This window comes from Calliopsis andreniformis, chromosome 4, assembly GCF_051401765.1.
Source record: "Calliopsis andreniformis isolate RMS-2024a chromosome 4, iyCalAndr_principal, whole genome shotgun sequence".
In the NCBI taxonomy this organism is placed as follows: domain Eukaryota; kingdom Metazoa; phylum Arthropoda; class Insecta; order Hymenoptera; family Andrenidae; genus Calliopsis; species Calliopsis andreniformis.
The window spans coordinates 9903881-9918850 of NC_135065.1; the positions used below are offsets into that span (position 1 = coordinate 9903881).

At 46.4% G+C, this 14970-nt stretch overlaps 1 protein-coding gene across 6 annotated transcripts in view; it reads left to right on the top strand.

The window, feature by feature from the left end:
- Osp (myosin phosphatase Rho interacting protein outspread) overlaps window positions 1-14970 on the top strand; it is a 154275-nt gene that overhangs the window by 127469 nt on the left and 11836 nt on the right. For all 6 annotated transcript variants that reach the window (XM_076377417.1, XM_076377412.1, XM_076377414.1 and 3 more), the window contains 3 exons: window positions 7519-7707; window positions 12448-12520; window positions 12748-13272. In XM_076377417.1, coding sequence (XP_076233532.1) covers window positions 7519-7707; window positions 12448-12520; window positions 12748-13272 — 787 coding nt within the window. The remainder of the gene's footprint in view (window positions 1-7518; window positions 7708-12447; window positions 12521-12747; window positions 13273-14970) is intronic.

Consider the following 14970-nt stretch of genomic DNA (forward strand, 5'->3'; position numbering starts at 1 on the left):
GGCCAGAGTACAGTAGAAATTCATATTTAGGCATTTAAATAAAAATATAGTCGTTGAAGGACCACTTACCTAAATGCAGCGATATTAAAAATTAGAAGTTTTATTAGTACAGACCATCAGTGAATACTCTGCTTTAAAATATCTAGATGCTGATAAGAAGTCAAATTTTAATATTGGGGAAGAAGGGGTGGCAAGGAGAAAGGATTCTCATAATACCGACATAAGACCAAAATTAAATGTTTACATAAAAATGACCAGTGGTCAAGACTCGCCACTAGGTCCAGAGATGGTCCAAGGATGCTCAAGGATGTCCAAGGATGTCCAAGGATGTCCAAGGATGTCCAAGGATGTCCAAGGATGTCCAAGGATGTCCAAGGATGTCCAAGGATGTCCAAGGATGTCCAAGGATGTCCAAGGATGTCCAAGGATGTCCAAGGATGTCCAAGGATGTCCAAGGATGTCCAAGGATGTCCAAGGATGTCCAAGGATGTCCAAGGATGTCCAAGGATGTCCAAGGATGTCCAAGGATGTCCAAGGATGTCCAAGGATGTCCAAGGATGTCCAAGGATGTCCAAGGATGTCCAAGGATGTCCAAGGATGTCCAAGGATGTCCAAGGATGTCCAAGGATGTCCAAGGATGTCCAAGGATGTCCAAGGATGTCCAGGAGCCCTCCAAAGGATCGCCAGGATGATCCTCACCCTTCGGAGACTCCGGAGCGAGTGAGAAATGTGTCGTCCTCCAAGGGTATTTATACCCTCTCGACCAGAAGAGGGGGAATCAACGAAACAACTGTTTCATATGATTCAAAATTAATCAAACTAAGAGTAGAGTGCGGAAAATTGATTATTTCCACAAAATATCGAAAGTATCCACTATCTGTGTTACATCTCTTGTTATTAACAATTCCGTGCAATATTCCTTGCAAATTGTAAACAATTATCTTATCATTAAACAAGAAGATATCAAGAAATTTACGCATAGCGCAAATTATACTCTTCAGAAATCGCTTTCGCCTGTTCTCTCGTTACATCCACCAGGATATTTTCAAGACAGTGTTCCCTATCAGTTGTTCGTCTCGTAAATTACAGCAGGGACGACAGCTCTATCTGTTCCATAATCTCGAACGCTGGCTACGTGGCCAGGAACGAAGCTGGACGGATAAGCGTCGCAAATTTCCGTAAATTCGCCAGCGATTCAACCTGGGCGTTACGTTTTAATTGCCGCAATTAATTAGACCCTGCCTTGGGGCCCTCAGTGGATCTCCAAGATGCTGGGGCCTTGGACGCTCCTCCAGACGACCTCGCACGAAGGTTTGCCGAAGAAGCTGTCGAAGACGAGGTTTCGAAGTGCCTCTTAAAGCATCAGCTCTAGGCAGAAGGGAGTCTTCGTTTAGTTGGGAATATCAGGGTCGAAGATCTGACGAGGGGACGGGGGTGAAGAGAGCGGAGGGAAGAGGAGGAAGATGAAGAGACCGCCACGGGGCGCGACAACTCGTGTTTTACATAAGCAACGAGGATCTTATCTCTGAGCGGTGTTACACTCTGGATACCGCAACCGGGTCACGAAGAGGCTGGCTACCAGCGAGTCACCAGCGACCTGGACCACCGAGTCTTCTTATTTCGATCCTTGCTCGCGCCTCTTGGCTACTTCTTGCGACTCTTGTCACCCTGTTCATCGGCTCCTATTTACACGTGTTGAGGATGGGGCTGATACGATTCTCGCTTCAGTATCCACAAGTCTCTCTATGAGCTATTGAAACGAAGAATTATTACTGCTATTAGACGAGGTTTAAACGCTTCTCAGTTTAAACAGCGATGAATTTTATTTAGTGTTTCCAGATTTCATCTACCTCCTATGTTACCCATTTCAGAAGATATATCAATAGAATACAGCATCCAAGTTTATCCCACAAATAAAATGATCCTCCTCCACGTTTACTATGCACGTGGAAACCAGTTCGCAAGCGTGACTCGGTAACAAAACCCTGTGGAGAGCGCTGCCCGCGGAAAGCACGGCTCTAGGTCCTCCACTATTCAGTAGCCATCTAGTGTATTGAAAAATAATCGAGACTGCACCATAAACCCAAGAGCGAAATCCCAACTCAGAGCGAATTCCTCTTCGTAACGAGGAGAGAAAGGGGGGCGGCCTGTAATCACGGCGGGTGAGTTAATAACATTCCGATGGGGCTGTTTGAAATAAATCAAAAAGCGGTGTGTATCCGCGCGAGGACATCTCGAAGGGAGCCTAGCGCTGCTAATAAATACGTCGCGTGGACAAAAACGCGCGGAGATATATACATAACAGCCTGGCGCACCAGCCATGATGTATCGCCGCGTTGGACATGTCCCGAGTCTGTACCAGCTGTAATCCGACGACGATGTGGAGCACATGGGAGCAGAGAGCCAGATTAACAGAGGCTCGTGCCGCTCCAGTACGCCGATGCATGGGCTGGGAATCGGAGAGGTGTTTCTGAGTCGAAACTTTTGGAATTTGAGTCGAGCTTTAGGGCGATACATGGGATTTGGGAACTGGAGAGATGTGTAGGTCAAAACCCTTAGAATTTTAACCAAATTCCTTTGTTACAAATGAGATTTGAGAGATCTAGAATATGTGAACTAGGTGTCAGAGAAATCTGTTTGAGTCGAAGCTCTTAGAATTTTAGTCAACCCCTAATATGACAAATAGGAGTTGAGAGATCCAAGTATTTAGGGTAATTGTATTTCGTGTAAGTACTTATTGTACTTTTACTATGTGGAAGTGAGGAGCCCTCCACCTTTTCTAGCTTCGACTCGCCTCGTTTCACAGATCCCATGATTTCTACCAGAAGGGAGCTCAAGGACCAAACGGAAGTAGGGCCGCGTGATAGGCGGCAAGTCTGATTTAAATCGAGCATAAATCGCTGTTTTAATTAATCCTCTGTCCTTGTTCCTTTCACGCTGAAGGAAGAAACGACGGCGTTATGCTTTACGTTTTGCGGTTTCTCAACACGTCGAAGGTCTTGGCGTGGAAGCCTGTTTTCAGGGGCGACGCGCAGCGCCGAAAGCAGAGCGGATGCCAAAGTAGGAGGGAAGATTTGAATTGATAGCCGTCTTTGCACTCGGTAATTTTAACACTTTCAGTGCCGCGGTATACTTGGCAGAAGTTGTGTTTTGCATTCGTTCCCCCTCCTCTGCTCAAGAGGGTATAAGTACCCTTGGAGGACGACGAATTTCTCACTCGCTCCGGAGTCTCCGAAGGGTGAGGATCATCCTGGCGATCCTTTGGAGGGCTCCTGGACATCCTTGGACATCCTTGGACATCCTTGGACATCCTTGGACATCCTTGGACATCCTTGGACATCCTTGGACATCCTTGGACATCCTTGGACATCCTTGGACATCCTTGGACATCCTTGGACATCCTTGGACATCCTTGGACATCCTTGGACATCCTTGGACATCCTTGGACATCCTTGGACATCCTTGGACATCCTTGGACATCCTTGGACATCCTTGGACATCCTTGGACATCCTTGGACATCCTTGGACATCCTTGGACATCCTTGGACATCCTTGGACATCCTTGGACATCCTTGGACATCCTTGGACATCCTTGGACATCCTTGGACATCCTTGGACATCCTTGGACATCCTTGGACATCCTTGGACATCCTTGGACATCCTTGGACATCCTTGGACATCCTTGGACATCCTTGGACATCCTTGGACATCCTTGGACATCCTTGGACATCCTTGGACATCCTTGGACCTCTCTGACCATCTCTGGACCTAGTGTCCAGTCTTGACCATTGGTCATTTTCATGTAAATTTTCAATTTTGATTTCATGTTGGTACTTGTAAGTATCCTTTTTCCTCGCCACACACTCTAGCCCAATATTAAAAAGTTTTTTCTCTAAAATTGACTCATGGGCTACTCCTGGATCCGTAATTGCTTCTGGGCCTTTGACCTAGCCTTTGAGGTACCACGAGGACTAGTCCTTCGATTACCACGGGGTAATCGCCATTCCCAGGACTACTCTGACCATTGGTCAGCCTTAACCCAGAGTCAACATAGAAAAGCAAAGTCAAGGCTCGAATACTCGGTACATAACCAAACAATCGAGCTAGTGCCCATCAGAACGTTGCAGAACCTTCTCGATTCAATCGTCCAGCCCATTACGCAACCCACGAAGCACGTGTGACGCGTGCACGACCGTAGTACGGTGTTGTGGGCTCGCCTTAATGCCTCCCACGTGAGTGCCCGCCGCGGCGTATAAACAAATAACAAATTGCAGTCGCCAGGCAACAAAGTGAACCGAGCCGGGAGCGTTGGACACGTTTCATGGATCGCTGTGTACTAACGTCAAGTGTACTTAATTGTACGGTCTCCATTCAGCCGTGGCAAGAACGCGGATAGTAGAAAGCGAGACTGCGCGCAACCGAACTGGAATTTCGGTCGGGCACCGAGTCATTTCTAAATCGCGGATTTTATTGTCGTCGAACGGCCGTAGATTCAGTGGCGGAACGCTCGAAACGCGATCTCCGATGATTTCGTGCTTTCTGATATTGGAGAAAACGGCGTAACGGTACTCTGTGCCAATTGAATCTATGCTTTCCTTCCTGTATTTTATAAGTACAGAGAAGTTTGGGATATTCTGAGGTGTTGAACCGAAATTGGATCTCTTATTTTTCTGACTTTTTGGCTACAGGGATCAGAGAGAGATCTTCGCTAATTCTTCATGCCCAATTTCTCCAGAAACATTCCTCCAAAAGCCATCACTAACGATGGTCGCTTTAATCAACCCACGAGCGTGGCCCATCTCGAACCCTCTTCGCGAGCAGCGGCGTATAATTCAAAGCACGCCGCGTCCAGCCAGCAATTTTTCTCGGCTTCAACCGTCGACATTACTCTCGAAACGCGAGAGGTTCGTTTCGCTGCGTGCACCTTTCCGCGGCCGCGGCCATATTTCTTCACGCACCCCTCCGGTTGCGTGCACGTGAAAATTTACATTTTATAAATCCCCCTGTACCCCTACTGTTTTAATGCTTCCTCCCCCTCTACCGAGCTTCAATTTAACGGGGATTTTTTCCTCGAGTCGTCTCTCTTTCTGGCTTGGTTCGACGACGACCGCGATACCCGCGGCTCGACCTCTTCTTGTTTCACGCGGCGTCTGATTAAGCGGTATAAGAGTCTCGCTGACGAACCGTTACCGTTACCAAGCACTTTTATTGCGAGGGCAGGCTAATGAACCGCTTCCACCACGCAAAAATCTACATTTAACAAATTTTTCGGCGTACTGGTTCCTGCCAGCGGAATAAACGAGCGGACAGGATAATTTAAGACAGCCCCGTCGCGATGTTTCTCCAGCTTTAACGGCCACTCGTTCCTAAATGTTGGCGCAGGTCCCCTGTCTCTTACGTTATTCGAGTTCCTGCGTCCCCTGTGCCTCCCTGACCGCCTCGAGTACGGTTACACGCTGCTGTGCCCTCGAGATTGCACCTTGCATTCATTTGTCGCGATTCGCCTGACAAATTGGGCTGCGAGAGGATTGTGGTGAATGGTCGGCGGAATTGCCAGCCTGCGAATTGTTGCCTTGGGTTCTGTGCGGGCGTTGCGTCATTTGTTACTTTGGGGTTGGAGGGGACTGTGCACTCTCTCGATCACTCAGCGGCGAAGGTGAGCGAGGAGAGGAGGGACTAGGGAGAAGAGTGGAAAGAAATTTAGCAGTTGCATTGGGTATTACTGGTCACTTTTGTCATTTGTTACTTTGGGGTTGGAGGGGACTGTGTACTCTCTGGATCGTTCAGTGATGAATGTGATCGAGAAGAGAAGAGACTAGGGAGAGGAGTAGAAGTCCAAGGATTCATATAAATCAGTGAATTCAAGTACAACTCTAAAATGAACTGCTATATATCAAAAACTGTCTCCTGGAATTGTTCAGTTCTTTAATCCACTAATTCATACAGCCTTCAATTTTTTATCGAACCGCAAATAAGGCCATAACCCCTCTTCAACTCACAGAATGGTAAATTGATTTTAAGCGAAAAAAGTGCCAGCGAATTTATTTCAAAACCCTCAGCCAGCCATTCCAGTGACTCAAGACGAACAGATCACCAGTCATCCAGCTCTCCTCAGCGACCCCCCAGCAAACGCTGCTTCTTCCCATCTAAACTCCATCTACAGTTCTAACGATATTCAAGATACTCAAACGAAACCTTAACCTTCGAGACTCTATCAAAGCCTTCGATCGCAACCCCCTGTAGGTCCGTCTCTTGTCACATCGCCGTGGAATCGGCCCATCTCGATTTCGTTTTACGAGGCGAGAACCGTCGGTCGACATAGTAATAAGGCGTTATTCCGTCGGAAGCACCGACTTTACGAGTTTCACTCTCGGCTAGTCCGCCCGTAACGAGACGATCCTCGCTTATTGCGCTCGAAAATGACACGTTTCCGCCTGGGGGGAACTAATGCTCGCGCGTTTAACGCCCGAAAATCAGCGACTAAGTAACCACCGGAAGGTTTTACACGATCGAACGACCGCGCGGCCACCTTGTCGCGTTCGCCCGCGGTTTTTACTGTCGCCCGTATACGACGCACTAAATTATCCCGGTGCAATAAAACCGTGTACGCGACTCTGAACAAATAAACGTGGAATTACGGCGAAACGTGGCTCCTTCGGCTGTTTGCGGTGAGCCGCGGTTCCGCGATCGTGAAACTCGTCGAAAATGGACGATAAAAAGATCGTTCTGCCGCGTCTTCGTTTCCCTAGTCCATCTGGAGGAAATATGGCTACGGGAGACGGTTGAGGGATTGTTAGAATATTTCACTGAGACGCTGGAAGGGACAGGGAACTGTGAGTGATTTTTAAATATTGAGTACCATGCAGGGGAAGGGAGGAAAATTTGGAAATCTCTTGAGAAGGGATTTAGAAGAATTTTTGGAGATATAAGATATTGAGAATATTAAATACTAAGTAATTGGAGGAAGGAAAATTTGTAAATCTCTTGAGATGGGGTTTAGAGGGATTTTGGAGGTTTGAGACGCTGGGAGTAGGAAGAATTTCAGAGTTTCTTGCGATAGGAAAAATACATAGACCAGAGAAAATGTTACATAAATGCTATTTCTTAATAGCTAACTGAAGTACTTATATAATTTTATAGCACATATAGATGGAACATTAAAGACTCTTTGAGCTCTCCTATGCCACAAGGCTTCATAAACCTGCAATCTTTTACCTTGCTTCAATTTCAGCGACAATTCAATTTCATACGCCACAAAAGCCTTTCCTGTTATCCACCAGAAATCAGCCATTATCTCCTATGTAATATTTCAAGCTGGGAAAACAGTACTTAGGAAGCTCTGAAAGCCTCGATCACCCAGCTGTTACGGGCTATAGATCGGCCCCAGAATTATTACATTAGTCGATGAAATTGCTAGCTACCGGGAGATTGGCCAATTAAATTGTCAAGCGCATGCAGATTATTAAATCACGACGGTCAGAACTATGATTAACCGGTGATATCGCGTTTTTGTTGCAGCCAGAGACGGTGCCCCAAGCGAGGATCGACATGACCCGTGTCCTGGAGGTCGCCGCCGCCGAGGACATCACTGGACATCCTTACAGTCTGGCCATCACCTCCCCCGAGGGCGTGACCTTCGTCAAGGGCACGTGCCGTGAGGAGACTAGATGGTGGGCTGATGTTCTCCAAGTTTACTCGAGGAACAAGGTTAGTTCTAAACAATACTCTTTAAATTATGCATATGAAGGGTGACAAAATTGATGACAGAGAGTCTTAAATGCTGTACTCGACAGCCAACGTGAACCAAGTCCTTTTCTATTACTTTTCAGAACAGCAGAGAAACAAATGAGACTGCTGATTTCTTAACACAGTATTTAACGTAGTTTATACTATTAAATTTCTTTCGCTTATAACGTAGATTAAATCGATTTCTATTATTCTAATAAAAAGAGAAGCTAATAAGATACTGTATGAGACTCGATTTAGAAAAAAATGCACTTGAGTCATTCTTGCTCTCAGGTACAGAACAAATACACCGAATAATAATTTTTTCCAAGTGTACAGCATCTTATATTGCAACAAGATAGTAATTTAAGTCCCCACAAGAAAGGGTTTAAAAACAGTGGCAAGAAGAACCTCGAAGTTCTTTTCAGCAAGAAGGTGTCCCCGCGTTGCGTGCTGAAGAGCATTACTCGAGAAACGGTCCACATTCTCCTCTCAGCTCGGAGAGTTTCATTTCTGTCGAATTACAAATAAGCCACGCCGCGTTCGAATTACACGTTCGGTGCCTCGGGGCCCAGCGAAAGAAGTGACGTCGAGGGGGGACGGGGGGATGTCGCTGTCATTCGTTGATTACGGTGCACTCGCATAATCATTACTACATCCTCGTGCGTCATGCTTGTTACGCGTGCAGTAATACCAGTCGCGGCGACTTGTCTCACCGGCGGAAACAGCTCTAATAGGGCGCGGTTCAAACGGGCATCGGTTCGCGAAAAACGATCCGCTGGTACGTGATTAGCCGCGTACCTCGACTTTCCGCGTGTCCACTCGCCTCAGCAGCCCCCCGTGCCTCGTCCCACCTGGAAACGAGAAGCTGGGTGTAATTACTGGACCCGTGGCGAAGCGATCTCTATCGATGTCCGCCTGGAGCAATCGTTCGAACGATCGTTACGTTTTCGTTGACGTTTAGACACTGGGAGCACCTAGGCTTGCGAGTTTTTGGGTAGTACGAGTTCAGTAATCAACTCTTAACTACTGACAAGGAGCCTGGTAGGCTTTATAGGGCTCTGTTGTAATTCTGTTCGAGTTACCAAGTGGGATTAATTGAGAGAAGTATTTTCTCTTGAAGAAAATTTATAACGTTTATTATTTTAATGTTCGTAACTGAGAGACGTCCTGATTCTGACGTGCTTATTACGCGTGGTCGTAAAAGAAGAGAGAAAAGAGGAATGAAAAAGATCCACTTTTAGTTAGGGTTGCAGAGAAAGGTTCTTTGTGAGGTGTCGCTTACGCACTGTAATGAACGACGAGAGTGACAGTCGCTACCCTACAGATACACTTAGTAATACTCTCATTTAAATATGGAAGACTTTGTAATGAGAGTCGAGGTGTATAATATGTCATACCTAGTCTCTGCCTTCCAATTACTATCATATTAATTTTATAAATATTTAATACCCATAGATTTCAATCAAAGTGTTCGTATCTCAAAATTGAGTGTCCATAGTTGAATGTTAAATTGATGTAATGTCACGTTTGCATGTTTTAAGCAACCCTTTGCGAATAGCCGACGCAATTAGCTGCTACCTCTATCCCAGGAGAAGTCTCCTGAAAAGCGTTGCCCTTAACAGTCTCCAGAGGACTTCTCCTGCGACACGCATAGTACGTGCATCAGCTAATTCCCTGGAGCCACATAGGCAGAAGACGCAGGGCGCAGAAACGAACCCAGTAAAAGTGCGATAATGCTCGATCATTAGCGCGAGCTGTCACTGCGTCGCGCTCGTTACCGCTCGAAATAATGCCAGTTGCGCGATAGTTGCCTCGGTGAAACTGCCTTCCCCGCGATTCACCAGTCGTGCCTCAAAGGACCCATTCGCCGTTTCCTTTTCGCCTCTGGCTAGAATGGTGGCCGATTACGGTGGCAACAGGCCGACGAACGTTGCTCGCGGCTTTCGATCGAACCTCCGCGTTCGTTAATCCTCTGGGACGATTCAATTCGCGTTCGAGGCGATTCACTTTGACAGCCATTCGAAGCGCAGGGGATCGGTTCGAGCCTTCGGTGAATTTTAATTGAATCCTAGCCAAAGGAGCTGTCGATCGATTTTTTTTATCACTCGTCGATCTTCCCTGTTTCTTTCGTTTCTATTCAGCTTCGCATGGGAGTATTTTGAAAGTCGCGTTCCAGCGAATTAACGTCGGCGTTGAAACAATAAAAGAGCCCCTCGTCGAGTTTATCTCCGCCCATTGATCTACGCGCTCGCGATCGCCCGATACGCCAAGGTGTTCGCTCGCGTTCGCCGCGATCGATCGGAAACCGTGTACCCTGTCGTCGGGGGACTGTCATTTGCCACGTTAGCTGAAGTCTTTGACAGCGACGCAGATCGCGTTGCGTAAGAAATGATCGATCGTAGGAATAGGAACGCTTCTCTCGGCTGGACGAGGGTAAAAATCTGAGGGCGATGACCCTAACGCCTATTCTCGATGGATTCTTGGTAAGCAGCCGTCGATATGTGGGATCGTCCGAGCTGTGTGATGTAAGCCTTTGTCTCAGTAGTGGTGGAAAAGGAGACAGGAGTAAATGTAAATGTAAATTCGTGGCGAGAGTAATGTGTCTGACTTGGAGCTTGTTCTACTGCTGGCGTGCGATAGTCAGGTCAGACAGTTTCAGTAGAAGTGGCCTGAGTCAGACACAGAAAAGTCAGTAGAACAAGCCCTAAATTAGACAGAGAAAAGTCAGTAGAATAAGCCTCTAGTCAGACACAGAAAAGTCAGTAGAATGGCTCCAGAGTCACTTTCTAGTCATAGAGAATTCAGTAGAATAAGCCTCCAGTCAGACATTCTCCATTTTCGTCTTCCTTTATCAAAGAATTACAAATTCACATTAAGTATTCTTCTATTTTCATATTTTCTAATATATTACAAGGAAACAATTCCCAAATGCCATTAGAATTTTAAGCATAATTCAGTTATCTATTTTCACGCTCCATTATTAACATGACGAGTGAGAGAAAAATAATGATGGGCTCCCAGTGTTCCAAATAACCCAGAAAACCGCAGAACACATCAAAGGAAAGGTCTCCTCTCGTACACGAGATCTCCTCGTCGGTGCTCGGTATCGATTCCGTTACGCAAGGAATGATCGATCGGCAAATGGAAACACCTCGTCGTCAGACCTGCCGGTGTAAACGTACGATTACGTTACGAGGCCAAGGCGACGCATACGTACGCCAACACGTACAGGAGAGATACGCTCGAGAACGGCGCAGGAAACGGGGCTACCGTTTTATTCTTTTTCTTTTTTTTCTCGACGAGCTTGTCGCGCGTTACGAACTGCCCGTAAAAGCCGCGAGCAGAATCGACCGGTCGATCAGTGTGTTATTCCGAGGCGAATCGACTGTTTTCTCGCGGCTGCTGAACACCTGTTCCATCGCCGGGGCTCCTCGCTAATTGCGAAACGATCCAAGGAGCGGTCGATCGAAAGGAATTTCGAGGAGGCAGCTATACGCTGGTTCATTAATTAATATTTTTATTGCTAATTTATTAGAACCACTATGTACAGGAATACGTAGGTATTAAATATCGAGGAAAAAAGAATGATTGAGAAAATAAGTTGTGTACTTGTTATGCGTGGCGAAGGTACAGGCGCTCTTGTAGTCCAGAGAATCATGTTTTATATTTACTTTCTGTGTTAATAATGGAGAAGGAGCTGCCTCCGATTTAGGCGAAACGAGTTCACTTGTTAATGTGTCACAGCTGGAGGGAATGTGGCCACTGGAGGCACTGTACGCAAATGGAGTCGTTTGAACTTAATTGGTTGTAAAGTCTCTGGACGGAGCAGTAGGTTTCATGGTTGCTAGGTTGAATTCATGCGAACAAAGTGGATAGTTAGTGGAGAACTGCTGTCCATTTTCTTGTATTTGCTGTGGTCTTGGAGTCTAATGATCATCCATCGCCACCTCACACAGCTGAAATAACAAATTAACCTTGTCCCAGTTCAGTGTTAGAAAAAGAGTATAAAAATCCTTAAAAATATTTTACTAGAATGCAAGGACTTTTATAGCGAATAAAACAATCATTGAAGAACATGGAGTATAGAAACTGATTACCTCAAATTTTTAAAAAATGACTTTCTGTGTAGAGATTTCCATGTCCTGACTTCTAATAATTGATATTTATTCAAGGACCACCCACGACACTGACAAATAAAAAATCTCAAGCTCCCTGTGATCTACATATCAGTTTCTTCCACTTAAACGTGCCCTTCATCCCCATCACTAGATTATTTATCATTACCTTAAGAATTATCTTCATCCATGGCTGGCAGCCATCGAAAGCTTCTTTTAAAGAAGCCGAGGCATTAAACTGGCTCCAGTCCGCCATGGTCGATTGAATCGTCGGCGTTGGTCTTATGAATTATGCACGCGGGGAAGAGCGCCCTCGCGGAATATTATCAGCGTCGTTCTTATCTGCCGTTACTGCGGCCGCCTACCGCGACCTGGTCGCGACGTACGTGCCCTCGTAGCTTCGCCCACGTAGAAATTCTACGGCATTCCGCTACGTCGATGCAACCCGCGAGAAAGTAATGACTGTGGATTTTTTCCCAATCGTCAGAACTACGGCCTCCATTCCCTAGACCGCCATGCATTGCTCGCGTTATTCAGCGTCGCTCCCTTAACGCGGCAGATAGCCACAAGGGAAACCGCGAAATAAATCTCTGAAATGTTCCAGGGTCGGCACAAGCGGAACGCGACGTTCCCTGGCGGCCAGACGACCATCCTCCAGGTCACTCCGACCATCAGAAGTAAGTAATCGCGCAGTTAAGATTCCCGATTCCCCGTAATTTAAGGAAACGATCGTTCCCCGAGAGGCTTTGCGTCGCCTTGTTCCATTAAGTAGCACCTGTCTCGAGGGGAACGAAAGTGAAGGGGCCGATAGCCATCGGTACTTCCACGCGACAAATTGCAAAATATTCCGCGATCTTCGAGTCCCTCGGCTGGGCAGCGCCTAACTTAAGTCACTCTCTCGCAGGCAACACACCGAATCCCCCGAGGCCTCGGTTCAACAGCTGTCGCTCGGAGCCTCGCAGCAGCACGTGGATCCCTGAGACCAATGTGCCCTCGGACCTCTGCCCTTCTGTGTTCTCCTCGTCGCCGTCTCTGGTGACGAGCAACGCAGTCACTACGTCCAGCAGCACTGTCATGAGCAATGGCAACGCTGACGCCAGTAATGTGTCGCCTCTGAGGACCAGCACGCCGCTGGAGAATGGTTCCAGTTATCTGTCTTCGGTCCCGACGACCTCGTCGATGAACGGCGGCGTGAGCACTGTGTATTCGACCACGTCGACGACCATGTCTACTAACTCGTCGCTGACGGAGAAGCCTCCTGCTGTGCCCAGTGAAGGCAGGGCCAGTTACAGGGATCAACCTGCTAGCAGCGCATCGCCGCCGACGAGGGATAAGTTGAGGGCTGAGGACAAGGCCAGGCGCAGGATGAATCAGCATGGGGAGCGGGCCAGTTTGGGAACTGGGACCAACTGTCCTAGCGAGAAACTAGGTTGGTATAGGAGTGTAGTAGTGTTAGAGAGGCTTTGGTAATGGATTTAGTGTGAATTGTTGAGGGCTAGTTTTTGGACATGGGAACTATGTTTTTAATTTTGATTTTTGGAGAGTTAGTTAATCGCGAAATGGGATTTCTTGATTACTTCTTAGTGGGGAGTTTTATGATAGATATTCGATTATTTTTGGTGAAATTGAATTCGATTTTGATGTTACGATATATGAAATAGAGTGGCCAGAGAAACTGTACTGGCGACACGATTCATTTTTACGCCAACAATGGTGCCTCGTTCAATTGGAGAGGAAACTGGGTCGCTGTCAGCGGCGACTATTCTTCTCGATGATTTGCGCTCTGCGTTAAATCGTACCTGACCCATTTTTCCCTTGACAATTGACTCCATAAACAAAACAGTTAAACTACGTCGACGAGCGATCCGTGTGAAAATCCAGGCAAAGAACTGGCATTTAGAAAGGCTCTAAAAATGGTGATAATTCCAATGTAGCGAATTTTCTCAATCCTCTCATTAAGTTGAACACGATAGCTCAAAGTTGCCAGGCACGATTTTTCAATTTCAATTGCCTGGAAATTAGTTAATTATTCGCTACAACGTCTGGCACGCCTCGAATTAGCTTCTCTCCAGGGACAATTAGGGCCCGTGGTGCAATTAACAGTGACGTAATTTAATCACACAGGAAAATATGCACGCTGTAATTTCTAAACAGAGTGTGTTTGTCATTACCAACGCGAGAATCGTTGAAATTAATCGGCGGCTTGTACCAGCCTCTATCTTTCCACCGTGATAGGGGATTCCAATTAAATCCGTGGGGTTTTCTGCCTGGTATTCCCACCACTGCTATCTCGTACGTGCTTTCCAATCGGCGATAAGTCAGCTTGTCGTTTACAGTGAGCTACGAGCCTTTAATCGCGATATGATTCGCCTTCGCGCTCACCAACGCTTCCTCCGCTCCTTCGATTCCTCTGCAAGAGCTTGCGACTAGATTCATAATTTAAATATAATAGTATAGTTTCTGTATGCTGGGAAATCAGGTAAACTTGGTGGAAGTCTTCTTATTTGGTAACGTGGGCTCGAAAAAAAATGTGTAACTTTAGAAAAGTGTTAAATTGGTATAAATTTATTCAAGTTTCAGAGATTTACTTTTTTCACAAATTTTTTTCTTTGCGAGTTGAAATTTGATATCATTGAGGGAACATAGTTGCAAATAGTTAACTTCTGATCTCGTTTTATTGGTCAATTGACCCAGTTGATCCACTTGACCTAGGTCCACTTTGTGATCTCAAGATGAATTTATTCACAGTGGAACCTTGGTAGTCGACAGTAGACTTAATCTCAAACCCTATAATCAAAAGGGAAACCACTGGATTATGTTAGGGACTCGAAAATTGCATTTGTAATAACTTCACCTCACTGCAACTATAGACACTCCATTCGATCTTCCATCAAAAGATGGTTCATCTCGAAAACAGTTAAGTTCCTTCGACAGTCAAGAGATCCAACTTCGACTCCTCATCCAATCGACTCTTCCTTCTTCCCCATTATCAGTAATCAAGAGATCCAACTTCCACTCCTCATCCAATCGACTTTTCCTCCTTCCTCAGCATTAGGAATCGCCCTGAAAGAATCCCCCAGGAAACGCTCGGTCTCCGTTATTTACGAAGCCCCTGTATCTTTCGGCA